The sequence below is a fragment of the Callorhinchus milii genome, unplaced genomic scaffold (assembly GCF_018977255.1).
Source record: "Callorhinchus milii isolate IMCB2004 unplaced genomic scaffold, IMCB_Cmil_1.0 Scaffold1, whole genome shotgun sequence".
NCBI lineage: Eukaryota > Metazoa > Chordata > Chondrichthyes > Chimaeriformes > Callorhinchidae > Callorhinchus > Callorhinchus milii.
The window spans coordinates 57,091,444-57,119,414 of NW_024704742.1; the positions used below are offsets into that span (position 1 = coordinate 57,091,444).

Consider the following 27,971-nt stretch of genomic DNA (forward strand, 5'->3'; position numbering starts at 1 on the left):
AGAGACTGTGTGTGTGTGAGAGAGACTGTGTGTGTGTGAGAGAGACTGTGTGTGTGTGAGAGAGACTGTGTGTGTGTGAGAGAGACTGTGTGTGTGTGTGAGAGACTGTGTGTGTGTGAGAGAGAGACTGTGTGTGTGTGAGAGAGACTGTGTGTGTGTGAGAGAGACTGCGTGTGAGAGAGAGAGACTGCGTGTGAGAGAGAGAGACTGCGTGTGAGAGAGAGAGACTGCGTGTGAGAGAGAGAGACTGCGTGTGAGAGAGAGACTGTGTGTGTGAGAGAGAGACTGTGTGTGTGAGAGAGAGACACTGTGTGTGTGAGAGAGAGACTGTGTGTGTGAGAGAGAGACTGTGTGTGTGAGAGAGAGACTGTGTGTGTGAGAGAGAGACTGTGTGTGGAGAGAGAGACTGTGTGTGAGAGAGAGACTGTGTGTGTGTGAGAGAGAGACTGTGTGTGTGAGAGAGAGACTGTGTGTGTGAGAGAGAGACTGTGTGTGTGAGAGAGAGACTGTGTGTGTGAGAGAGAGACTGTGTGTGTGAGAGAGAGACTGTGTGTGTGAGAGAGAGACTGTGTGTGAGAGAGAGACTGTGTGTGTGAGAGAGAGACTGAGTGTGAGACTGTGTGTGAGAGAGAGACTGTGAGAGAGAGACTTTGTGTGTGTGTGAGAGAGACTTTGTGTGTGTGAGAGAGTGACTGTGTGTATGAGAGAGAGAGATTGTGTGTGTGAGAGAGACTGTGTGTGAGAGAGACTGAGACTTTGTGTGTGTGAGTGAGAGAGAGACTGAGGCTTTGTGTGTGTGAGTGAGAGAGACTGAGACTTTGTGTGTGTGTGAGTGAGAGAGACTGAGACTTTGAGTGTGAGTGAGAGAGAGAGACTGAGACTTTGAGTGTGAGTGAGAGAGAGAGACTGAGGCTTCGTGTGTGTGAGTGAGAGAGAGACTGAGGCTTTGTGTGTGTGAGTGAGAGAGACTGAGACTTTGTGTGTGTGAGTGAGAGAGACTGAGGCTTTGTGTGTGTGAGTGAGAGAGAGAGACTGAGACTTTGTGAGTGAGAGAGAGACTGAGACTGTGTGTGAGAGTGAGAGACGCTGAGGAGATGAGAGATTCAATGTGTGAAAGATACCATTAGTGAGAGAGATTGGGGCAGAGAGAGAAAGTCTGACAGAGAGAAAATGATCTATTGAGTGAGAGAGCAAGAGAGAGGCTTTTGAGAGACAGAGAAAATCTTTTGAGTGTGTGCACACTTAAGAGTGATAGTCTGAGATTATGAGAGCCGGAGAAAGAGAGAGAAACTGAGCCATCGAGCGAGAGAGTGGCGAGAGACTGAGAAGTAGTGTCTGAGAGATTGAGGTGTGTGTGCATGTGAGAGAGTGGCGCAATCTGAGCTGTTGTCTGAGAGACTGAGATAGAGGCAGTGAGAGGGAGAGGATAAAATAGTATATGTAAGAGACACAGACTTGGGACAGTGTGTATATATATATATGCGTGTTGTGTGTCAGAGGGAAAGAGAGAGAGTCTGAGCTTGTATGTATTGGAGAGACTGAATTTGTGTGTATGTGAGAAAGAGAAATCAAGCTGTGAATTGAAGAGAAAGAGAGACACAAACTACACTCAGACTGGGAAGGAGAGATCAGCGACCACTTGTGAGTGTAAACGCGGTCAGTGAGAGACATAGTGAAGGGAGTGACCAACTTCTGTAACATCTGGGATCGATATGACGGATGGTGAGGCCCTAGATGGAGAAGTGGATCATTCCTTCTTCGACAGTGACAGTGAGCAAAATGTGGGAGATGGGCAGAGAACCCCAGGCAGCGCATGGCCCATCATAGAGTCTAATCCCATGCAAGGACAATCGTCATCACATACAAGTCCTGAACCAGTGCCGTCTTCATCTGCAGATGGGAGCAGCAAAGAGGATCTGAGGACCAGTGCTGAGAAAAAATGCAAGCACAAGTTAGGCAAAAGCGTTTCTTTCAACAACAGGGGACCCGATACAGAAATGTTAAAGAAAGGAAAAGAGGGTCGGAGATGGTCAGGAAGTGGTTCTTCATCCCGATCAACCTCTTCTTCCTCCTCAACCTGCTCCTCCTCATCATCGCCCTCTTCTGTGTCAAGCAAAAGCAGCAGTAGCCTCCCAGGTAAAACTGTTTTACCCCACATTACAATACAAGCTGCAATCCAATCAGCATCTTCCGGAAATTCAGAAAGTGAAGGAGAAAGTACTGAGGAAGAGAAGAAGGTTGAAGAGAGATCCAAATCTTCTAAATTCGATCACTATGCCAAGAAGGGTGCGACTCGGAACCAACACCATCGCTGCAAGTTTGATTTAGATCAAAATGTAGATCAGAGTTCAGGTTCTGACTCTGACATTAGCAAAGGCACCGTGTATCATTCTTTGCTGGAGGAGAAACCATCTTCAAGATTTTCAACATCCAAGCAGAGACCAAAATCCGCTTTGAAGTTGAGTAAAGAGAAACATATAAAATACCTTAACAATGAGGGTGCAGATCAAGAAGATGAAGATGCAATAACTGACGTGACCCCTCTCTCCACCCCAGATTTCAGTCCCATTCAGTCTGTTGACTTCTCTGAGAATAAAGGAAGCAGAAAGCAGGAGAATGTCGGCCAGGAAATATATGATTTGGCCAAATCAAGCCCTGGCTCAGAAAAGAGCCAAAGACCAGGAAAGTTAAGCAGATTCCAGAGAGGAGAAGCTGCTTCTTGCCATTCCGAGAGCAGTACCGTTTCCTCCGCCAGATCAAAATCAGCACAACCTGTTTCCTTTACACAAAGACACAGCAAGAAGACTCTCACCGATGCCACAGATCTCAACCAGCTCCTCAAAGGTGACATTGCTCTCTATTTGGTAAAATGAACGTTAGGTGTCAAACTGAATATACTTTATTCCAGTCAAAAAAATATGCGAGTGGTCAATCACGAGTGAAATCAATTTAGTATATGATAGAAATTCCATTGTCCTTGCTTGTTGTAAGTTCATTACTACAGAGTAGTTGAAAGTACCAGACATTAGTGCTGCATTGGGGTTCAATTGATGAAGTCCCTAGATTGCTTAAACGTTGTAATTCACTGATCAGCATCTAGTGTGCTCGATATCATGCAACACAAAATATTCATTATTATGCATCATTTGAAAGAGAAATTCAGCAGGATATACAATTGTTTTAGAATTCCTTGATCATTCCTATCAGAAGCTCAGCACTGTAATCCAGACATTTATTGTTGGGCTATTGTAGGTAGATTGGCAGAGCCACGTCAGTTATATTGGCTATTTTTAGTGTGTGAGCACTTGACAGACCTCTCTGCTTCAATTTATTTAGAAGATGAAACAAAGTTTATCAAGTAATGTGCACCATTCTTCACAGCATATCACACCTTATATGAGTGACAACTATATTTTTTTAAATGAAGCTCATTTTGCAAATACCTGTATGTATGGTTAAGTTCAAGACACATTCTTACATTTTTGATTTGAATAATATTTTTTGGTATATGAATGAAATTGTTACTCTTTCAGCTTTTATGCACTTGGAAAAGGAGGAGCTCCAGAAAATAGTTACTGACTCTCCAGCGCATGAGGGCAAGAAAAACTACTCCTTCACCAATGAAGAGATCAGATGTATTGATCGTGAAAATCATAGATTGCTACAGGAGCTGACTCGAAAAGCCTCCAAATCAAAAAGTAACATTTCAAAGAAAAGTTCAATTGCACCGATCCGAGTATACCACAGCACTCTAAACAGACATAGGGAGCAAGAGAGGATAGAGAAAGAAAACTTGGTGAGTTCATATAGCTCATAGATACTGAAGCAGAAGTGCCCCCACATGTAAGTTACACAAATGTCTGTACTGAATTAGCTGATCTCAGCCCTGATGTTGTGAAGCACATTTTGGCCTTGCATCCCTGGGCGAAGTTAGGCAGAATGTACGTACACATGGCCAGCTGATGTTTGATGCATTTTATTTTATTCAGTCTGTACTCTGCAGTACCATAGTGAAATCACATGGTGGTGCTGGCGATATGATGAATACGATGTTGTTCATAATTGTTGGGCACAAGCAGTTTTGACCTCTTTATTCTCCTCAAAGAATTAACTTTAATGGCATTGTAGATGCCTCTGAATTTGTTTTTTTGATTATCCTGGTATTCAACACAAGTGAAAACCTATCACTCTTCAAACCAAACTATTGGGAGTTCCCCATATCTCTCTGGTAAGGAATGCTTTCTTTCTCCCCAGAGGGATGCACCATTGCCTACCTAATGCCAGAGAGTTTAAGTACAGGAGCCAAAGCTCAAGTCTCAGAGTAGGCATTGGGATGCTGAGTGGTTTTAATCAGTTTATTATTATGAACAGTGTGACAAGCTTCCCATTACTTGTCTAGCTAGGGTCACCCATCAGGGCTTTGTTTTGAAGGGTAATCCCAGTGAGATGAATACCAGCACTGAATGACTGGCCTTCCTCAGTCCCCCTAACAAGTCAGGTTGGTTTTCAACAATACAATATCATTTACATCTTTATAGCGTCTTGAAGTTTATGAGACCTACCAAGATCATCAGAGAGGATTGACTCAATTCCATTACAAGGCTCATCATTGCTTTTGAGCCAATTCAGCCCAAATCCTGCCCCCCCATCACCAGAGCCAACTCAGCCTGAAAGAGACCTGCCTATGTTTCTCTTCCCCCTCCCACAACATAAGAACATAAGAAGTAGGAGTAGACCATTCGGTCCCTTGAGCCTGCTCCGCCATTTAATAAGATCATGGCTGATTTTCTAACCTAATTCCATTTACCTGCCCTATCCCCATATCTTTTAATCCCTTTAGTTTTTAAAAATCTATCGATCTCAGTCTTGAATATGTTGAATGACTGAGTATTGACAGCCTTCTGGGGTAGAGAATTCAATAACTTCACTACCCTCTGAGTGAAGAAATGTTTTCTCAACTCAGTTCTAAAGGGCTGACCTTTAATCCTGAGACTATGACCGCTAGTTTTGGATTCTCCAACCAGGGGAAACGGTCTCACACCATCTACCCTTCTACCCTGTCAAGACCCTTAAGAATCTTATAGGTTTCTATAAGATCACCTCTAATTATAGAGAATATAGGCCTAGTTTATTCAACCTCTCCTCGTAGGTCAAACCCTCATCCCAGGAACCAACCTAGTGACCCTATGTTGCACCCCCTCTAAGGCGAGTATATCCTTTCTTAGATAAGGAGACCCAAACTGCACACAATATTCCAGGTGCGGTCTCACCAGGGCCCTATACAATTACAGCAAGACTTCCCTACTCTTGTACTCAAACCCCTTTGCAATAAACGCTAACATGCTATTAGTCTTCCTAATTGCTTGCTATACCTGCATACTAACTTTCTATGATTGGTGTACAAGGACACCTAAATTCCTCTGAATACTAACACTATCTAGTCTCTCCCTGTCTAAAAAATAATCTGCTTTCCTATTTTTTTCTACCTAGGTGAATAACTTCTTGTCTACCGTCATATCTTTTAATCTACTTTCCCTGTCTATTTTAGCCAAATTGTCCCTCATACCTGCAAAGTTGGCTTTATTTAAGTTTAAGGCCCTTGTTTCGGACTTAACTACATCACTCTCTTAAATTCCATCATATTATGGTCACTCTGCCCTAGAGGAGCCTTAACTTCAAGATTACTGACTAGCCCTGCTTCATTACACACTACAAGATCTAGGACAATCTGTTCCCTGGTTGGTTCCTCAGCATACTGATCCAGAAAACTATCTCTCATAAACTCATCCTCTAATTTACTTTTGCCAATTTGATTTTCCCAGTCTATATGAAGATTAAAATCACCCACGATTATTGTATTACCCTTGTTATATGCTCCTCTAATTTCCTGATTAATACTCTGCCCAAAACTGTAACTGCTGTTCACGGGTCTATAAACTACTCCTATTAGTGTTTTCTGCCCCTTGTTGTTTCTTAGCTCCACCCATACTGATTCTACATCCTGATTTTCTGACTTAAGATCCTTCCTCTCTACTGTTTTTATCTCATCCTTTATTAACAGGGCTACCCCCCACCTCGTTTTCCATATTGCCTATCTTCCCTATACGTCAGGTACCCTGGAATGTTTAGCTCCCAACCTTGGTCTCCCTGTAACCACGTCTCAGTAATGGCTACTAGATCGTACCTGTTTATCTCTATTTGTGCCATTAATTCATCTATCTTGTTACGACTGCTTAGTGCATTCAGGGAGAGTGTCTTTAATTTTAACCTTTTACTATTTCCCGTACTCATTAATGCCCGATTTTCTTTGTTAAAACTCTTTGTCCCTACTTGAAACACTGTGTTCATCATCTCCCAGGTTGCTACTCTGCTCTGCAGCCTTGACTTTTCTTATTTGCTTTGTGAATTTACATTTAACCGTAACCCTCCCTCCTCCCCTATTTAGTTTAAAGCTCTATCCAAACCCGTCCAAAGAGGATTTAAAGGAAGAGTACAAGATCCAAAATAGCTACCTAAAATAATGGGGACACTACATCTTAGAATTCGATTCATAATCTGTCATCTCCCTTTTTAGGTGGAAATTAGAGCTCCCATGGCTCTTTCTGGAATGGAAAGGGAGTTTCTCCATTGTCTTGGCCAACAATGCACAGATAAAATTGGTCATTCACCTTGTGGCTATTTATGCAACCTACAAAATACAATTATTGCACTTCACAGTAAAATCAATTATCAATCGCAAAAATTATTATTAGTATAAGTATTGCGCAATAAATCTCCTTCCTGCTCCAAAAAAATTATGTTCAATGATGTGTGTATAACTGGCCCAAAAAATTCTTCAGGAGAATGGATCGGTTATACAAACACAACTTCAAAAACAACTTGCACTTATATAGCACCCTCCACACAGGGTAGCATCGTAGAACACTTAAGACCTGTAGCTCAGTGGTTAGAGCACTCGCTTTGCAAGCGAGAGACCAGAGTTCAATTCCAGGCACAGGGTGAAACCTTGGGCAAGTTTCCTTACTCCACACAGAGCCTAATAATAATCCCTCCAAAAAAACAAAAATAAATTGGTCATTTTCAATCTACGACTGTTTGTGAGACACTGCTGTGCGCAATTGGCTTCCGCGTTCGCCCACAAATATACAGTCAATTCACTTTACAGTATATTCTGTGAAGCGCTTTGGGAGGTCTAGAAGACGTGAAAAGCGCTATATCAAATGCAAGGATTATTATTAACAGTGGCAAAGCTGGGGGGTGGGGTGACTGTAAGCACGGTCAAAAAGGAAGCTTTTCAGGTGGGACTTGAAAAAGGGGAGAGAGGGGGCAAGGCAGAGGGAATGAAGGAGAGTGTTTCACACTTTTGGGGTGTAGTGGCTGATGGAACGACTTCCAATGGTGGAGTGGAGGGGGAAAGGGACAATCAGGAAACTAGTGCCAGTTGAGCGGAGGCGCCGGGTGATGGGTTGGGGAGCGAGGAGGTCAGACAGGTAGGGAGGTGCCAGGGAGTGAAGGGGCTTGAACACGGGTGTGAAAATCTTGAAGTCGATCTGTTCGATGATGGGGAGCCAGTGGAACCTGGCCAGAATTGGTGAGATGGGGCTACGGACTTTGGTCCGGGTAAGTATATGGGCAGCAGAGCTCTGAATGAGCTGGATTATTTGAATAATGCAGCTGGGGAGACCGTCGAGGAGTGTGTTTGAGTAATCCAGGTGGGAGGTGACAAACGCATGCATGAGGGTTTCGGCTGCATTTGGGGTAAACAATGTTGGAGGCGAGCAATGTAGCAGAGGTGGAGGAAGGCGATCCTGGTCAGGAACTGGATGTGGGGCAGGAAGGACAGCTGGGGGACACCTAGGTTGCCCACTGTTTTGGTGAGTCTGAGGGAAACCCCAGGGAGGTTGAGGAGTTCAGATCGACAGGAGTGAAGACGTTGACGGGAGCCAAGGTGTACTGGAGGAGGTAAAGTAGTTGGTACTGGAGGAGGCAAAGTAGATTTGTGTGTCATCCACATACATGTGGAAGTTTACCCCATGTCTGCGGATGATATCACCAAGAGGGAGCATATAGCTGAGGTAAAGAAGGGGGCCAAGGATAATAATAATAATAATAATCCTTGCATTTGATATAGCGCTTTTCACGTCAGGAGGATGTCCCAAAGCGCTTCACAGAACACACTGTAAAGTGAATTGACTGTATATTTGTGGGCGAACGCGGCAGCCAATTGCGCACAGCAATGTCCCACAAACAGTCGTAGATTGAAAATGACCAATTTAATTATTGTTTTTGGTTTTGGAGGGATTATTATTAGGCTCTGTGTGGAGTAGGGAAACTTGCCCAAGGTTTCGCCCTCTGCCTGGAATTGAACTCAGGTCTCTCACTTGCAAAGCGAGTGCTCTAACCACTGAGCTACAGGACTCCACTCCAAGGTAGATGAGGGAGGAGAGCCAATGGAGGAGGATGGCGTGGTCGACTGTATCAAACATGGCAGAGAGATCCAGGAGGACGAAGAGACAGATGGAGCCCTGTTCACAGATAGAGAGAATGTCGTCTGTGACTTTGACGAGCGCTGTCTCTGTGCTGTGGTCAGGGCAAAAACCAGACAGCAGGCGCTCGAGGAGGGAGTGGAGGGTGAGGTGTGAGCGACGTTGACCTGCAACAATGCAGTCCAGGACTTTAGCAAGGCAGGGTAGGTTGGGAGTGGGACAGTGGTGGGAGAGATTAGAGAGATTGAGGTTGGTTTTTTTGAGGTGGGGTGTGATAACAGCGGTTTTCAGGGGGAGTGGAGGTTGCTGTCTGCATCAGGAACCATCTGGGTGGAGGGGCAGAGGGAGTGGAGGTCTGGAGAAGAGAGGGCATTTGTAAGGGGAGAGGGTATTTGTGAGAGTATTATAAGCCGAATGGCAAGGTTCTGAAAGTCAACTCGTGACATTTGCACTACATTTATTTAAAGTAATTTACTTGCAGCTGTTGATCCCATAATACTATCTGTTGCAGCACTGCCCAAGAATTATGCCCTGTAAGAGAACAATGGTTTCAATTGTGACTAAATGTTTAACTAAACACAGCAACTTGTAACTATTAGAGAGGCAAAATTTACAGAATTGGTGTTGTTGTGGAGTCCTGTAGCTCAGTGATCAGAGTGCTTGCCTTGCAAGCGAGAGATCCGGGTTTGATTCCCAGAAGGGCGAAATATTGGCCAAGTTTACTTACTCCACGCGCCTCTGCTTACCTAGCAAGTAGGAACCCAATTGTTAGTTGAATGGTGGATCACTTTTCCAGGGGTAATAATTCCTGCCAAAAAAAAACTTTGTCACTCAATCCACGACTGTTTATGGGACCCTGCTGTGCGCAATTGGCTGCTGCGTTTTGCCCACAAAATATACAGTCAATTCACTTTACGGTTTATTCCGTGAAGTGCTTTGTGATGTCTCAAAGACGCGATAAAGCGCTATATCAAATGCAAGGATTATTATGCATTTTTATTTCTGTAATGTCTTTTACTGCTGGAGTTAAAAAGATGTGATATCACAATGATTCTTACTAACAAATTACATTACTTTGTAGCTTTTTTAAATATTGCCATCGCATTCTGTGTTGTAGAGGATCATCTTAACACCTGTTAAGTCTGAAGGTTATTACAACCTTCAACAGTGTTATGGTACAGTGAATCGTCATAGTGAAAGTTAGTTTTGATTGGTTCATGTGACTGAAGCCTTTCATGTTAGGACTTCATGCCGATAACCATTCAAAGGATCATAAGATCTTTTCTCCCTCAGCAAACTCATAAATCTCCGCACTCCTATTTGTAGGCAATCCTAATTTGAAAAATAACTCCTGCTGAAGGCAGTTTTGAACTGTGGCTGCATTTCTATTACAAGTTAGAAACTTGCGAAAAGGAAGGATTATTAAATCTTTCAATAGCATTAGTATTGCAAGATCTAGTTTTCTTTCCTTGTGTTCACAACAATAGTAAAATTTAACGTTTACATGGAGCAACAACATAGACTTCCAAATTAAATTTATTTAATTGAACTATTTTGGTTTTAAATTTGAAACCTTTTAAACAGCTTACTGCAGTAATACCATAGTTTAATACTGGCATTCTTTATATCCGATACTGTACTAAAATAAATAAAACTTTAAAATATAAACAAAATAAATAAAACTTTACAATTTACCAAAAGCAACAACATAAAATAAACCAATTAACCAGATGTATTAAATTTGTTTAATTGTTGTATTTTATTTAAAACTTGAAACTTAGTTAATGCTGTTTAAAAACTAATGGTTGCTAATAAAGTGTAAATATTTTCTTTATTCTAGTATTGTTTATCTAAGGTTTCCAATGTTTGTCTCCTTACAGATATCCGTCATGTCTATACACCAAATCTGTTCAGTATTCCTAAAACTAACTTTGAACCTTAGACACCCATAATAGTAATTTTGTTGCACTTGATTTACTACCCTTTACATCATAATGTCTTGCTTCACAAGTGTTAACTGTCAAGTGTAGTGACTTTTTACAAATTCTGTAGCCAGTTTGCTCACATCAAGGTCCCAAACAGCCAGAGGTGAATGGCTAATTTATCTGGAGCATTCCTCGCCGAAACTGGGAAATGTCCCTTCTCTTTTTGAATAATGCCTTGGGATCTTTAACATCGATCTAAACATAGGTCGGATCTTACTTTTTAATGTCTGAACCAAAGGATTATAACTCGTAACAATGCAGCACTCCAGATATCTATCATCTTAAAATGCTGGATTGGAAACTTTGTAAAACAATAAAGTATGAAACCTAAAAAAGTATATGATGATTTAATGTGGAGTGAAACAATGGAAATGGCATTTGTGAGGATGTATTTTTATATGGAGGGGAGGAATCCAGATTAAAAAAGAGTGAATTACATTGCGCAACTCAACGCAAGAGCATATGGTATTGATGGATAAGTGAATATCATTACCAATGCAGATTCTGTGCATATTGTTCTGCAGCAAGATTAGTTAAGTGACTATTCAGTATATCTTTTTAAGTATTATCTTAAGTACAGCATCGTTCAGCTTTCTGTAGCTTATGTCTGTTCTCAGATTAGTGCAACTATATATGTATGAAGACCCATCCCATGCAGTCCCATGTGCAACTGATGTGTCGTCATAATGTAATCCAAGCAGTTGCCTAAAATAAAACTGAAGGTGTTTAGTTAGAAAATGTGTGCTGGGTACAAACAGTACAGTCAGTTCATTTTTAGAAATGTACATCCTTCAAGGTTAATTTAAAGCCGTCAGTATTATCTTCCCATAATCTAATGTCTTTGGGCTACTATCCTTAAATTCCCTATTTTCCCCAAATGGGTTTACCATTTCCCAATTTAGAATGAGCTTTTCTTAGTACAGTATCACAAGCTTTGTAGAAGGGGCCTTTGGCTCATTCAGTATTGCTCCATTGTTCCTTAAATGTTTCTCATGTGCCTGGCTCTACCTTTTCTGATATGCACTTCCAGTAGCTATTTAAGTTGTGTGGCAAATAAATACTTTCGGTTGTTTATCCTAAAATTATTCTTCACATCTTTGAACCTGTGCCCTGTAGTCCTGCTGCCCAGCTCAGCATCAATGAACTCTTCAAAGTGACCATTTATCGAGCCTTGGATTTTCCTTATTTTGAAATAGTCCCGGTGCTGAAACCTACAATAAATTTACACTACCTTATGTAAACATTTGGGTAAAATATTAAGTGTTTTGGTTTCATGGATAATGCTGTTTTTAAGCTATTTAATAATAATCTTTGCATTTGATACACAGTACTTTTCATAATAATAATTATAATAATCCTTCCATTTTTATACAACGCCTTATCACGTCATCGAGACATCACAAAGCGCTCACAGGATATGCTGTAACGTGGTGTATTTTGTGGGCGAAACACGGCATCCAGTTGCATACAACAATGTCCCACAAATAGCCATGGAATGAATGACCAATTTTATTTGGGGGATTGTTGGTCAGGACACTGGGAGAAACTTCTCTTTTCGAACAGTGCCATGGGATCTTTAACGTCCACCTGATCAGGCAGTCAGGATTTCATCTTAACGTCTCATCCGAAGGATGGCACCTCCGACAATGCAGCACACCCCCAGCACCACACAGGAGTGTCAGATTAGACCATGTGATTCCAACTCCCGACGTGGGGCTTGAACCCACAACCTTCTGACTCCGAGGCGAGAGTGCTACCACTGAATCAAACTGACACTTAATTTACAGGTTATGAATTATAAAGTTTTATTGTAGGAACAAAAGCACACATCTTACACATTCATGCAGCCACTTCAGTTTGTGATTCGGTCAACTATAATGCATGTACTAGTCTCCAAAAATTACTATGGAAGTATGTCACATTTTCAGCCAGGTCTAGGATTTCATGTTCTGGAACGCAATAACTCCATCCATAGGCTATTTCAGGCAACAGTGCTTCCTTTGGCTTGTGCTTAGCTAGTTATTTCCATTTGACGCTTGAAAAACTGGCAGCACATCTCAACGCATGTGACATGCACTCTCAAATGCAATGCGTTTTTAACATTTAGTGTGCTAACTGCTGCTGAGTTCAAAAAGTTACCACCAAAATGTATTTCTAGTTTTAAATTTCAGTTGTGAATTTTCATTGTTTGGAAATGACTAGAATGAAGTTAAATTAGAAAAGTTGAAATGTTCAAGCTTGTCAAAAACATATGCATGCTATAAAAACTTGATAGGCATTCAGTTCATTACATTTTTGTCATAGGAACATAGCAATTGCTAGACAAAAAAAGACCAAGGTCCATCTAGTCTGTCTTCTACCATCCTGGTTGTCGCATGCTACAATAATGGAGATGTGGATAACAATTAGTTCTGTGTGTATTAGCCTACCCTACCAATAAACTGGAAAGCTTTGGGAACCTTAGTTCGAAAGTTGCATAGTTCTTCCAAGCCTACTACACTTACTATATGTCATGTCTCAAATTACTCATGTACTGTAACCCCAAATATTATTTTATAAAATCCCTCTAAATTGCATTTGAATAAATTGACACTATCTGCTTCCACCATCTCCCTCTGGAGGCTGTTCCATAGATTTACCACTATCACTGAAATGGTGTTTCTGCAGATTGTATGCAGTCGCGCCATCCTTCAGTCATTCTGGTTGCCCTCCTCTGTATCCTCTCAATCGCTGCAATATCCTTTTTCTACTGTACGACTAGAACTGTACACAGTATTCCAAGTATGGCTTGTACCAATGATTTATAAAGTGGCATGCTTGCTCTACTATTTCAGCTCAATATTGCCCATTTAATACATGAGAACATATTTACTCTCATTTCAGTCTGATTTAGCAAGATTATTGTCTTTTAATTCCTTACATTTGTTTATTTGTTTGTCAAAGCTTATATATTCATGTTTGACCAGCAAATATTGCTTAGGCAAATTCTTTAAGTGTGAAAACAACTCTGAACCTGTGCCCTCTAGTCCTGCTGCCCATCAATGAACTCTTCAAGTTACCATTTATCGAACCTTGGATTTTCCTTATTTTGAAATAATCCCTGTGCTGAAACCTACAATAAATTTACCCTACCTTATGTAAACATTTGGGTAAAATATTAAGCGTTTTGGTTTTATGAATAATGTTTCTAGGTTATTTAATAATAATCCTTGCATTTGATACACAACGTCCCACAAACAGCTATGGGGTGAATGACCAATTTACAAAATTTACAAAATATAATTTGCAAATGTAATTTTGTTGTAATTAACCTTTGCAATTATTTAAACCCCTGTGATTTGGACACATTGAGTGGAATCAGAATGCACCAGTGGACTTGTGGAGTTGACCTGGCTAGTAATGTTCTGCCATTGCCTAGAAAGAGCCTCACTATGTAATGATTATTAAAGCTAGGACTCTTCGGTATTGAGAGTAGACGACTTCTGACTCATACTTTGGCTGCAATGATTCTGAATCTGTTTCTTTTTTATTTATATTTTCCTTAGTTAGAAAGTGCATCATCACAAGTGATATATCAATTTTTAACAAAACAAAGTATTGTACATCCAAGTAGCCTCAGTGATTCAGGGGCTGCAATGCAATCATGATGTACTTTCTCACAAGATCCCAAGATTGGTCTGGACTTAGAAGACCATTCGGCCCATCTGATCTCATCCCTCCAGACCACCCTCCCTATCATTCCTCCCATCACGGAGCTGCTTTTTAAATGAGTCTAGATCCCTAGCTTCTATCACCTATCCTGGCCATCTGTTCCAATCATTGAATAAAGTTTTCTTTATGAGTAGGGTAATCAATGATTGGAACAGGTTGTATCTGCCCTGAAATTACCTTTATAACTTAAATCCAAGTTCTCTTGTTCTACTGTCATGATATATCCTAAAGTATTGATCTGGGTTTAGTTTTTCAATTGCATTTAAAATGTTATACACTTCAATGGGGTCCCCACTAAGTCGTCTTCTTTCAATACTGAAGAGCCCTTGCTTGTATAGTCATTATACAGTGGAGTCCTGTAGCTCAGTGGTTAGAGCACTCGCTTTGCAAGCGAGAGACCTGAGTTCAATTCCAGGCAGAGCGAAACCTTTCCTTACTCCACACGCCTAATAATAATCCCTCCAAAAACAATAATAAGTTGGTCATTTTCAATCTACGACTGTCTGTGGGACATTGCTGTGTGCAATTGACTGCCGCGTTCGCCCACAAATATACAGTCAATTCACTTTACAGTATATTCTGTGAAGCGCTTTGGGATGTCCTCCCGATGTGAAAAGCACTATATCAAATGCAAGGATTATTATTATTAGATTCCTGAATAATTTTTAGATTCTGGTGTATTTTCAGATAGTGACAAATCTGGTACCTTTTGGGTTAGTAACCTTCTTCAGGTTCATTCATGAATTTCTCTAAATTAAGGTTTCCTTTTTATGAAGCGTTTTCATATGTTATGCAATCTGATGGCAGATTCTTCTGATTTTGGGTTCAAGATTTAGCTTACGCGATAAGGCTCTATATCAAATGCAAGTATTATAAAACATTTTGGTTTACTGAATTAACTATCCACATATTTATGTGGATTTTTAAGCACTTTGTGTAAGTGACTATGTTTTGTAATGCTGTAATTTTCTCATAAAATAATAGACTAATACACGTGTTGATATTAACACACTGTGTGTCTTCTGTGATTGGTCAACTGTGCTGTACCAGCTGTTCATTGCTGGTTTTGATTTTTGATTTGCAATTAGAAAACCAATTTTTATAATTTTTTTAGGCTCTGAATAACATTATGTTGAATACTACAGAGATATTTTGGATATGAAAAGCCTCTGTATCCTGTTGAAGGACTCATAGCATTTATGCTATTTCTTTTATGATAACTGTTTAATGTCCTTCAACTTATTGTAGCAAGCTTCCAGTATTTGTTCTAAAGAAGCTAAAAATAATCTTTGCAGCAGGATATTTCTTACAACAGAGAATTTGATGTTTTATTTCTGTGACCCATTGATTATTACATATTTACTTTAATACATAATCTGTAATTAGTCAAAGAGAAAGCAGATAAATGAGCAAGGTCATGGCTGCACGCCAGTGGGTGCACATGAATGAGATATGTTTCAAGGACACTCATTACCCGATTAATTACCATAAAGGGGCATGAGAAATATCCAAGTCCACAATTGACTCCCAATACTTTTGCCAGACTTTTCTTTGATATTGTTGTTTTTAGACCGAGAAATAGGCTGATTTACTCACTTATAATTATGTGTTTGAAAACCATACAAGTTTAGGTGTAGACTGAGGTGATCAAATACTTTCCTATGGCACTATTTCTGTGTCCCTAAGGGTGGAGAAAGAGAGGTGGGGTAATGTTGTTGGTAGAAGACCACATTTCAACAATGTGAAATTCTTGCAAATCCCTCACAAATTTTCCATGAAATTTGACGTGAGCAAATTAGAAGATCAAATACAGTAGTTTATTTTTGTGGTTGGTTGTTTTCAGAATCCCATCTTAAAATATGTTGGTTGATCCTTAGCATCAACAAAACTATGCCATTGATGCAAGACACTCATTATACTTAACATAATTTTTCACTTCCTCTGAAAACTGCAGGCTTTACTGAAGAGATTGGAGATGGTGAAGCCAACTGTTGGGCTGAAGCGCTCTGAACAGCTGAAGGATTACTACCGGCATACAGCATTCATGGAGTCTTGTTCATTGTCTTTCTCACAGCGAGGCCAGGTCTCGGGACGTGCGAGCACATCAAGTTAGTATATTCACAGAACCAAGCTCTCCGGGACGCTACCCCGTGTGAAGGGTGCTATATAAATGCAAGTTGTTGTTGTTGAATATAATGTTAGTGTTTTACATACTTATTATTCAACAAATCATTTTAATAGTCATTTTCTTGTTTTGTTGTGCCTATTTACCACTTTTCACTCACCAGAAATGTTTTAATCTTCATTCCGATGATCCTCCACGCACTGCTGGGTTAAATTAAGGGCATTTGTTGTATGGCTGTATGTCCATTTTTATGCATGTCACATGAGATTTCTTTATTACTCTTGAATTCAACTCAAAGGGAGGAGAAAGCATGATTGGAGCAACATTGTTTCCTGCACTGTATTGGCTCATTAAGCCTTTGACTTGGAGACCTGTTGTGTAACGTAGGGGCCATTTGCTATTTGAATTCCATTAGATGGCAAATTGATATTTTTGATTGGCTGTGCGGAGCAGAGACTATCTACTTAGTTAATAAAGGTAACGTCAAATCAGGAGGGGTAAGTACTACCTTATGCCTCACTTTGTATTACTTTCTTTCGCACCCTCCCCCCAAGCAACTGGATTAGAGACTCTGAGTTTTGTGTCAATCGTGTCAGTCAGGCTTCAAGACTTCATGTCTTGGAAAGGTGCGAAATAGATAAAATAAACTTGTTCTGTTTCAACACCATATTTTAATGTTGTGTCTTTTATTTCAGGAGGAAGTTCGAGAACATCCAGCCGTAAGAACTTTCAAGCAATGTCTAATTCACATGCAGCAGTTTCAGCTAAGTCTCCTAAGTCTGGCTTGGCAAACCAGTCATAAATGTTCACATGTGTTCAACTTGTTCCCATTGTCCATGTTCGTTGTTTTCTGCAGCTGTATATTCTTGAATGAATAAACCATGTTAAATTGTATTTTATTTTAAAATCTATCATTCCATTCTTACAACATTTGAATCTCAAATTGAGATATTTTGTAGGTGTTGTAATGTAATGTTATATTAGTTATTTTTGTGTGGTAATTGACTGCTGATTCATCAATTCAAAATTTTGTATTCAAACATTTTGATTTATAACTTGGTCAATTCTTTATAACTGAGCATATCTTAATAACTTATCTACCATTATTTTTAATAAAGAAAATATTCTTTTTAATCTAAGAACCCCAGGCCTTAACACACCATTTTTACTCTTAGTTAGAATATTTTTAGTCTATCCATCTTTTAATTAGTAATGTTGATCTGCTGTTTTAAATTATTTTCAATTTAACTTTTAAGGCTCTGAAAGTTCTTTTTTCCTGTTGAATGCCATTTGTTTTTTTTCTTACATTTTCTAACTGTGAATCTAAATGTTGATTAAATTGAGATTTGACCTTGGATACGTTTCTAGGCTGATTCTTGTCCAACTCACAGAGTCAGGGCCTTGAATTTCATTCATCTTGATGGCAAAACCAACACATTTTATTCTGCAGGAAATCAGGGACTCAAGGGGAAGATACATTGGAATAAGTAATGCCAAGTGAAGACCACAATTCGGGAGGTGTTAAAATGGGTTATATAATAATAATAATCCTTGCATTTGATATAGCGCTTTCCACGTCTTCTCAATGTCTCAAGGCGCTTCACAGAATAGACTGTAAAGTGAATTGACTGTATGTTTGTGGGTGAAGCCTTCCTGTGGGGAAAAAAGAATTGGTACCCAAAGAGCAAAAATGGATGGCTTCACAAAAGATTGTATTAGCTGCCAAATGCATTGAATTGGAACTAGGTTTTGGGCATAAGTTGACAATTTGTTTGACGTTTGAATGAACAAAATTCCATAGGAGAGGAGACTCTTGGATTAATTTGTTCATTTCATGTTATGTTTTCAAAAAAACAATATTCTACTCGCTATTACTGCTGACAGGCTCTCACCAAATTGTCTGTTTTCAGTAGCCATAACTGACTGATTCATCTATGACATCCATTCTCTGCTGCAATGACATGACATTGAGGAGGTTCAAAATGCAGGATGTTCAAGAACCATGGCTTTCAAGGCACTGTGAAGTTGAGGAATAGAGTACAAAATAATGTTAAATTTAAATAAAACTTTGGTTTGACCACATTTAGAGTGCTGTATACAGTTCTGTCTCCAACAGCAAAGGCTTCTTCAATGCTCCAGCTTGCAGGATTTAGAGCACTGAGCCCGTTCTGGCACTATTAAATAACACCTTAGCACTGGCATGTATGAACACAAAACTTTGCTTCATTTTGTGAAGATTGACACTGATGGGAGTGTAACTTGTTCAGTTGGATTATTTGGATGAATGATATGAAACAATATGCAAAATTGCACTAATATGCAGATGAATATCTGTCAGCACTGGACGAGCATGTTCCGGGTTGGATGTTGTTGTTGTTTTGGGATCACTGCCAATTTGGCAGCTTGGGGAGAGCAGTGTGCAGAACTGAAGTGATTGATTTTTGCTGTCGTTTCAACCAGGAACTTGTGGAACTCCTGAACATTGCAGGATCAGGCAAATGCCAGTTGTGTACTGGCTGATTCTTTGATATTAACCTTCCCAAAATGAAACAGTATTGAGTTCAAATGGGATTTCTTCAAAACCTTCTTCTGGAGGACTGGCCATAACCTCTGCAGCATGTCATTATTGTGGTTTAGCCAAAACAAGTAGCACATTTATATCAGGCTTGCTGGACAAATATTTTAATTTAATAATAAACTTTTTAAATTTATATTTCATTGATAACTAAATCTTTAACTTTTTTTTAATTCAAACTCTCATATGTCCCAACTCGCTGGAACTTCCAAACCAGAATCTATTTAACTTGCCCCTTCCTTCATCTCCTTCAAGATCTTCCAGTTTGACTACTCTTTTGGTCATCCCCCCCCTCCCCCTCACCCCTTTGCCCCAATGGCCTCCACCCCAATCTTGGGTGCAAACCCTGGATTGTTTGATGCCTTGGGAAGTGCTCCCGATGTGAAAGGCACTATAATAAAAATAAATTTGTATTTGATGCTTGCAGAAAAAAAATCTTATCTTTTTCACCAGAATCCATTTGAAAGGTTGAGAAATCCTGCCTGTTGTCAAAATTTCTACTTGCATCACCCCATTGATCTACATATCTGACAAGTGTGAACAGTATAAATTCTGTCTAGAATTCATATAAACTAAAAAGAACAGGTTAATTCAAGACAGGATTTTTTATTGGAAACTATGTATTAGCAGTCTTAATAGATACATTTGATTTGGTAAGAGACGATGCTCAACAATATACATATCTGTATAACCTGGACCACATGTCTTAAATATAGAATTCATCTCCATCTTCCATCTCCTGAAAATAATACTGATAACCATGTTTATAAAGTAGGTCATTTCCTTGGAAAAGGCTAAGGAATTGTGTATGTGACTGACATAGCTAAAAAGTGACTCTTAAAATATAAATAATTTTCCTATCTGTTGTATCTCCCCAACTTACAACTGCTTATACTCAGACCTACCGACAGGTTTCCACAAGGTCAGTTGTTAAAAACAGTGTTCTGTTACAATATATTACAGGTTTCTAACTTTGAATAATCGTCAGTGGTCTTTTGAACCTTAAGTATATTTCTTGATTTCATCATATAATACAAGTACAAAAGCACCGCCCATTCCTCTTATCACATTGGACAAAGCACCTTTGAAGAAAGCTTTAGATCCTTCATCCTTTGCAATCTTCTTCCAGCAGTCCATTGTGCCCTTGTACATAATATCAGCTGCAACAAGAAATAAAATGTATTATCCACTCAGAGTACATGCTCTAGTCATTAGCTGTAAGATAAAATGATTTTCCCTCTTGCAGAATGAAAGTGTCTAGATTCACCACCAATTTCAACATTAAAGAATGAAAACTGCTTTAATCTAATTAAGGGAACAAAGATTAAAAAAAACTGTTCAATAGTTTACAACCACGAGTTGAACATTACAATTACATTAAAGCCGTGTAATCACTGTCTGTTTATTATCCATATAATCATTATACATTGGGGTCAAATCAGTTTGTTGTGATGATAACATAATAATTAGAAGATAACTGCCATTATGTTCAGCATCTGTTCTCTCTTTATCATCTTCCTACATCATACCCCATAACCACCTGGCTGTGAGGAGGATTCAAGAGGGTGGTCACATAGCCTGCTGCCAGGTCTCTTCCAATCTGTTGCCCACCACTAAGATGTGCACAAAACAGGCTGTCGACAGTAAGATGGTGGTAGTACACCCATTTCACACTGAACTGTAATGCTCACTAGTAAGCTCACAGGGAGTTCCTGGTGTCTGTTATCCACCTAGTGAAAGCTCAAACTTTTGCTTATTGGATTTCAATTGAACGACTAGGACCATCTAGCAGGATGAGTCCCTCCAGGGTGAGAGTGAGAGTGCGCCTAAATACCAGAATTTTTATGTGTATGTTGCAATGCACCGAACTTATAGTCTGGTTTGGATAATCTTAAGCATGGTAATGAGTTTCTACATGTTTCCGACACCCGGCTCATCCAAAATAAAATGATTTATTTTTTTTACTCTCCCATATTAAATATATGGGAATCCTTTTTTTNCTCTAAATGCTCTTAAGTGAAACAATTATAACTTATGATAGTCACAAGACTGGTGCGTGGTGACACAACACGTTGTGTCAGTATTCCAATGCACAATGTCACTGAAAGGGAAATGCTTGAAAAAGAAAATGAAAGGCAATGAGCAGCAAACGAGAGAATAGAATTAAATTTGGTGGCTCGTGTGGAGATAAACATCACCAAAGACATGATTCCCATGAAGCAATTTCCCTGAATCCAAAAGGCAATGCAAATGAGAAGGCACCTAACATTGAGAGGTCAGGTATATCCTCCATACAGGCATAACAAGGAAATTTAAAAGGCATCTGATGGAGAACAGGATTCATGGCAATGGAAGATTTTATAGGCACAATTTAAAATATGGACAGAGACCAGATTCCTTAATATTTTACCGGCTGCTCCAATGGTATAGTGGACAGAGCTGCAACTTATAAACTGGGAGCTCCCTATTTAAATCCTGGCCCTTGCTGGTTCCTGCTCCCTCTTCAGTACCCTTTATTGGTTGGGCGTGTGTATGGCAACCAGGTGGGGAGAGTTCAGACTGGTCAGTGATGACCAGATGCACCCCAACAAGAGGTGGCTGGGGAGGTTATGCCAGTGGTGAGGGACTAGGGGAAAAATTGGACGTACAACTTTTTTTATAAAAAGGATATTTTAAATTAAACCTTAAACTTATCATTATTACAACTACATACAGCAGCCCTAATACGCAATCCTTATATTGGTCAAGAGAAGAGATCAACATAAAAACAATAATGATGTATGATACTTACTTCCTTTACGACCTGACTGCATCATCATACGACGACGGACGGTATCGAATGGATAGGACACAAGACCAGCAACTGCAGTCACAGACTGGGCGATCATCCAGCTCACGAAAATGTGCACGTTCTTGGGATCCGGCATCATTCCTGTAGGTGCAAAGCCCGACATAGCAAATACTAATTCTTCCAAGTTAAGTGTATCGTTATTAGCCATGGGTTTTGATGTCAAACAAATGGCCACAACATGACCATAAAAACTCGAAAACCTAATGTCCCATTCAGTAAGCCCGTGTATTGATCTATCACCTTCAGCTGCAATGCATGTTATAAATAATGCTATAATTTTTGGCTGTTATGAAATAAGAAATGGATCTAGTGATGGATAGACATGGACAGGTGAAGGGAAAAGGCCGCTTGGATTCAGTTTCCTCTTGCCTCTCTCTCACCCAGTAAACTATTGCCTAGCTCGGCTCTGTGCACTGGAGAACATGAGTGAAACTGACACCCTGACCTCAGCCACTCGCTTCTCTTCAGTTGCACGGCTGTGCTACTTATATCAATCAGATGACTACTCACTCACCCCGGTATCTTTTTTCACTCTGAATAGGCTTTACTCGAATGCACAAATAAAACGGTAACGTGGCTGTCTGATCGGATCAAGAGCAGAACATAAACTTTTCATGAATTTGTAAAGTTTCCAACACCTGGCAGTACCTGCTGAGCTTCCATTGACCTCCCACCCAGACCAGGTAGATACATGTCTAACTCACACGTTTAGACACACAGATTGTTCTTGCCGCTAAGGTCTGACAGAAAAGTGGATGCTGTGTCGGGAGTTTCTTCTTATAAAGACAAATTTTGTCAAAGTTGCTACATTTTGTTGCCAGTGGAATTGCACACCCAACAAAGTGCGACTTGTTTTGTTTCTTGGGATGGAGATGAGTAACTTTAGACGTTAATCATTTGCAACACACATCTAAACACACCAATATAGGTTAACTTGGCAATGGAATATTTTCAACGAGATCAATACTAGGCGTAAATTGAAAGTCTTGAAAATATCTCATCTCCTGTGTCTACCATCTATTCCTGCAACCTTTTAGGAAAGCTATGTAGTCACATTTACATTTCCAAATGCCAAAAACTCAAGACAGAGTTTAACTGCAATCGATCGCTGCTAACGTTTTCCTCTCAGTTATTTAGCGAATCACATAAAAAACATAAATATATTGGGGCAATGGACCCAATTCTCACACTCGCGTTAATCACTCACTTTTGGGAAACCTTATGAGATTTGATGAACAAAGTGCAGATCCTAAGATTAAAGTATACAGAGGCATAATAAACCCAATTCTATTCAAAACACATAGGGAAGCCTAACAAAAAATATAATATTCCATCCTCATGTTGTGCCTGAGTGAATAGAGATCATACGATCACTTCAAGGAGTCCTTTTGCAACTTCTCAAATACATTTTCTTGGTGAAGATCACTGTTTTTACACAGACATTAAGACGGCAGTAGTGTGAGCCCCCCCACCCCCTCCCACATTGCCAGCACATTACCTGCCTGTGATGACCTGCTTACCTTTGGCAGTGTCGTACACTCCGAAATAAGCGGCCCGGTAGATGATGATCCCCTGGACAGAGACGCTGAAGCCCTGGTACAGCCCTTTCAGGCCATCCAATTTGAAGATCTTGCTCAGACAGTTGGCCAGACCGGTGAACTCTCGCTCGCTGGCGCCTTTGCCCACATCAGCTGCCAACCGGGTCCTGGCGAAGTCCAGCGGGTACACAAAGCACAGGGAAGTGGCTCCAGCCGCCCCTCCTGACGCCAGGTTACCAGCAAAGTAACGCCAGAACTGCTTTTTCTGATCAACTCCCCCCAGGAAAATTGTCTTGTACTTGTCCTTGAAAGCGAAGTTGAGAGCCTGGGTGGGGAAATACCTGATCACGTTGGCCAGGTTCCCGCGCCAAAAGGAGATGAATCCTTGCTCCTTGGGAATCCGAACCACGCAGTCTATGATCCCCTTGTACTGCATTTCTGCTGTGATCTGCTTGCTGGTATGCTGGACCTGACAGGGTTAACAAAAGACAAGAAAACTCAATAACATCATCATCTTACCTTACAATGATAATAACCTTTGTGTTTGACATAGTGCCTTATCACATTGTTGAGACGTCTCAAAGCGCTTCACAGAATATGCTGTAAAGTGAATTGACAGTGTATTTTGTGGGTTGTCTTAGGTCCAGCTGAAACTCACTTTCCCTATTACTGCATCACTATAATAATACTATAATATACTATCACTATAATAATAAAACAATTCTTTGCATTTAGTGTAAAGAGCCTTTCAAGTTAGGACATCTTTAAGAGCTTCACAGAATGTATTGTCAAGTGTAGCGGCTGTGTGTGTTTGTGTGTTATAGCAATGCCCCACAACCAGCCCTGAAATGGATGACCAATTTTACCTGGGGGTGGGGTGGGGGAGGGCGGTTGGGGTGTTGCTCAGAAAACCAGGAGAATACCCTCTCTTTTGCCAATAGTACCGTGAGGGTCTTTGACATCTGACTGAACAGGCAAAGCTGATGTTGGTTTAACATCTCACCCCAAAGAAGGCACCTCCTACAATACAGAGCACACCGAGCACTTTATTGGAGTGTCAGCCAAGACTAAGTGAGTTGAAGGTCCAGACTTGGGGCTTGAACCCACACACAACCTTCCGATTTAGAGGCAAGAGTGCTACCAACTGAGCCAGGTTTGGTGCTTTGGAGATGCAGCAATGTACAAGAACAAGTGGCTCAGTCTACAAAGCTGGATTCCACCAATATAGAACATATTATTCCCTCACTTTTTTGAAAAAAAATGATATTTTCTATAAAACCGTTTGGAAATACTGTAGATGAATTGGCAATGTATCAATGGATCCACTTAAAGCTATTTTAAATTGCATATGGAAGCAAACTGAGCATGCGCCAATTGAATCCTTCCTCCTTATTGCTTAGCCCCAAAGATAAGATTTCATTGAAAAGTGGTGACGAGAGGTGATAGGGGCAGAGAAACAGCAGGTCAAATGTTTGGAAAATATTACTAAAAGTCAAGTTTGATGTACTGGTATTCTACAGTATCCGAACCTGAACATCACAATTATGTTTCACCCACAAATTATACAGTCAGTTACTTTACAGTATATTCGGTGAAACTCTTTGAGACGTCCCAAAGACACGATAAGGCACTGTATCAAATGCAAGGATTATTATGATTACTACATATACAAAATAATGCAGCTGCCTGTTCTGATACAAATAAGGTGAGGTGAATAAAACGCTGCCAATGATCAGCCCCATTGTGATTCGACCAGTTAGTGAATTACAATCTGTTGAGTCATTGTACCTCTTCAGTCCAGCGATAAACTGAATCAGTGCACCCGGCTGATGTGCACAGATTATTTCCTCGCCCTTAAAATGAGATTAAAAAGACCCTGGCTGTGAATAACACAGTAAGGAACAAGATTCCCAAATGTGAAAAGTTTCAATTCAGAAACAGATAATAATAATAATAATAATAATAATCAATGTATCTCAACATCACACCCACAAAATACACAGTCAATCCACTTTACAATATATTTTGTGAAGCACTTTGAGACATCTCAACGACATAAGGCACTACATCAAATGCAAGGATATATTATTATTATTGTGTTGCAAAACGCCTAAGTTTCTAGCCAGGGTGCATTCTAGCCCAGGATCATGGGAATCGTTTTGTATAAATGATACATATCCGTGACGAATGCGTCAATCCATCGGCACAACTTTGAAATAAAATGTTTTCAAATGAAAAGGAAACTTAATTCTGACCAAAGAAAAATTGTACATTAACAAATATGAATCCAACCGCAAGCTCCCGTTCAACAGCCTCTCGTAAAATTGCTTCTAAGGCGCTTAACCCTAAAGAGGACCCTCACCGCTCTCTATTGGGGCTGATTGGAAATGTTGCAAAGGTTTTGTTCACTTTCTACTGTACAAACCACAAATTCGTACCACTGCGGACCGTAACGCAATCTGCTGGCGCCCAACATAGGACCGGTTACTAAATGATCCACGTAACCTTTTACTGATTTGAATAAGTTAAACGAAATTCCATCTTGAAACACTGTAAATTGTTTGCAGAAACTGCACGGCAGCTGCTGGAGGTTACGGGTCGGTTACAAGAAGGACGCATTTATGATTCTAATAACAGACCATGGGAAGTTATCCAGTTATTCAATAAAAGCCCCACCGCTTTCTTTATATAGCCTTGCGCTGCTTTGGGACTCAAGATCTTTCAGTCAACTTCACAGTTGAACTCCGTTCATCCCTCTGTTGCACTCTGTGGAGACCTGTAGCTCAGTGGTTAGAGCACTCGCTTTTCAAGTGAGAGACCTGAGTTCAATTCCAGGCAGAGGGCGAAACCTTGGGCAAGTTTCCTTACTCCACACAGAGCCTAATAATGATCCCTCCAAAACCAAAAACAATAATAAATTGGTCATTTTCAATCTACGACTGTTTGTGGGACATTGCTGTGTGCAATTGGCTGCCGCGTTCGCCCACAAATATACAGTCAATTGACTTTACAGTGTGTTCTGTGAAGCGCTTTGGGACGTCCTCCTGACGTGAAAAGCGCTATATCAAATGCAAGGATTATTATTATTATTATTAATATTATTGCCTTCCTTTAGTCTCTTTGCTTTATTTTTTATTATGAATTATTATCATGAATTATTATTATTTGCGTTAACCCACGAGAAAACTCTTGGCCAAGACACCCAGACACCACCACCCCCCCCCAAAAAAAAAAAAAAACGACTGCCTGGACAACTCGTGAGGTCCAAGTGTGGCTCCTCACCTGCAGCAGCAGTTTGACCCTCTCGATGGGCGCCACTGCGGTCTTGGAGATGGCAGCGGCCACCCCGCCGGCCAGGAAGTCCTTCATGAAACTGATCGCGTAGTCAGACATCTCTGTGCTGCGGTGGGGGGAGTGTGTGTGTGTGTGTGAGAGAGAGAGAGAGAGAGGGCGCCCGGAGCTGCGGTGCCAGTGACCAGTCCGCGCGTTCTGCAGCGACACTCCGCAGCGGCTCAGGACGTGGGCGATGCTCTCCCCACACCCCCCGACATCTAATATAAGGCTCCCGTGTATCGCGAGAGGGGTGCGGAGGGGGGGAGGCTCTGCCCCACAGCCCCGGGTCAGGCTCACATTGGTCCGCATGGAGTGCGCGTCCCCCCCCCCCGTCCCCCCCCCACCGGAGTCGAAGCGCGACGCGTAAAAAAAAAGAGCTCCAAAAAGGACAGCGGTCGGAGAGCGCGTTTGTGGAGGACGCGTAAAGGACGCGGGTCTCTCCCGCGTGTGTGTGTGTGGGGGGGGGGCTGTGTGTGTGGGGCTCTGTGTGTGTGGGGGGGGTGTGGGTTGTGGGGGTGTGTGTGTGTTTGGGGGGGGCTGTGTGTGTGTGTGGTGGGGGCTGTGTGTGTGTGGGGCTGTGTGTGTGTGTGTGTGGGGCTGTGTGTGTGTGTGGGGGGCTGTGTGTGTGTGGGCTGTGTGTGTGTGTGTGTGTGTGTGGGGCTGTGTGTGTGTGTGTGTGGTGTGTGTGTGGGGCTGTGTGTGTGTGGTGTGTGTGTGTGTGGGGGGCTGTGTGTGTGTGGGTGTGTGTGTGGGGCTGTGTGTGTGTGGGTGTGTGTGTGTGTGGGGGGGGCTGTGTGTGTGTGGGCTGTGTGTGTGTGTGTGTGTGTGTGTGTGTGTGTGTGTGTGAGAGTGGGGCTGTGTGTGTGTGTGTGGGGCTGTGTGTGTGTGTGTGTGTGTGTGAGAGAGTGGGGCTGTGTGTGTGTGTGTGTGAGGGGGCTGTGTGTGTGTGTGTGTGTGTGTGTGTGAGTGGGGCTGTGTGTGTGTGTGTGTGTTTGTGTGTGTGTTGCGAAACGAACTGCAACGTCGTGACTTTTGGGGGCGCAGTTTAAGTCACTCCGTCGCGCACTTGGAACGCCTCCTCCCCCTCTGGTCCTCGGGTTTCCCAACCCCGTCCCCGACTTTTTTTTCGCGACCTATTTGGTGGTTCGGGGTTTTTTTTTCATGTGCATTGCAGCGTTGCTCTTCGCTCAGATTCTGCAAAAGCTCTCAACTTCATTAACCAAACCCCCCCCTCCACCCCCCACCCCCCCACCCCATCCCCCCCCACCCCCCCCCCCCATCCCCCCCCCCCCACCCCCCCACCCCCCCCCCACCCAAAAAAAAAAGGGGATGCGTTGTGTTTCCATTTAAAATGCAGATGGTGTCGC

General features: G+C 41.2%; 2 protein-coding genes across 3 annotated transcripts; one reads left to right on the top strand and one right to left on the bottom strand.

Moving 5' to 3' along the window:
• Positions 1-1,046: 1,046 nt before the first annotated feature.
• On the top strand, positions 1,047-17,662 carry cfap97 (cilia and flagella associated protein 97). Of its 2 annotated transcripts, XM_007892830.2 has the most exons (5): positions 1,047-1,641; positions 1,897-2,844; positions 3,534-3,796; positions 16,137-16,290; positions 17,003-17,662. In XM_007892830.2, the coding sequence occupies exons 2-5, from the start codon at positions 1,998-2,000 to the stop codon at positions 17,107-17,109; spliced, it is 1,371 nt and encodes a 456-aa protein (XP_007891021.1). In that variant the 5' UTR covers positions 1,047-1,641; positions 1,897-1,997; the 3' UTR covers positions 17,110-17,662. The 2 variants fall into 2 exon arrangements, with proteins under 2 accessions (XP_007891021.1, XP_007891020.1); XM_007892829.2 differs by having other exon boundaries at positions 1,047-2,844.
• A 1,808-nt stretch (positions 17,663-19,470) lies between these two features.
• slc25a4 (solute carrier family 25 member 4) lies at positions 19,471-26,799 on the bottom strand. The gene is given in 4 exon segments (NM_001292934.1): positions 19,471-20,042; positions 21,674-21,814; positions 23,254-23,740; positions 26,554-26,799. Coding segments are annotated over 4 exon segments (897 nt in total). The 5' UTR covers positions 26,665-26,799; the 3' UTR covers positions 19,471-19,884.
• Between the last annotated feature and the right edge of the window lie 1,172 nt (positions 26,800-27,971).

Coding starts and splice junctions, on each gene's coding strand:
- cfap97 (XM_007892829.2), top strand. CDS start 1,713: ATGACGGATGGTGAGGCCCTAGATGGAGAAGTGGATCATTCCTTCTTC. Junction 2,845..3,533: donor TCTCAACCAGCTCCTCAAAG/GTGACATTGCTC, acceptor TTACTCTTTCAG/CTTTTATGCACTTGGAAAAG. Junction 16,291..17,002: donor GGGACGTGCGAGCACATCAA/GTTAGTATATTC, acceptor CTTTTATTTCAG/GAGGAAGTTCGAGAACATCC.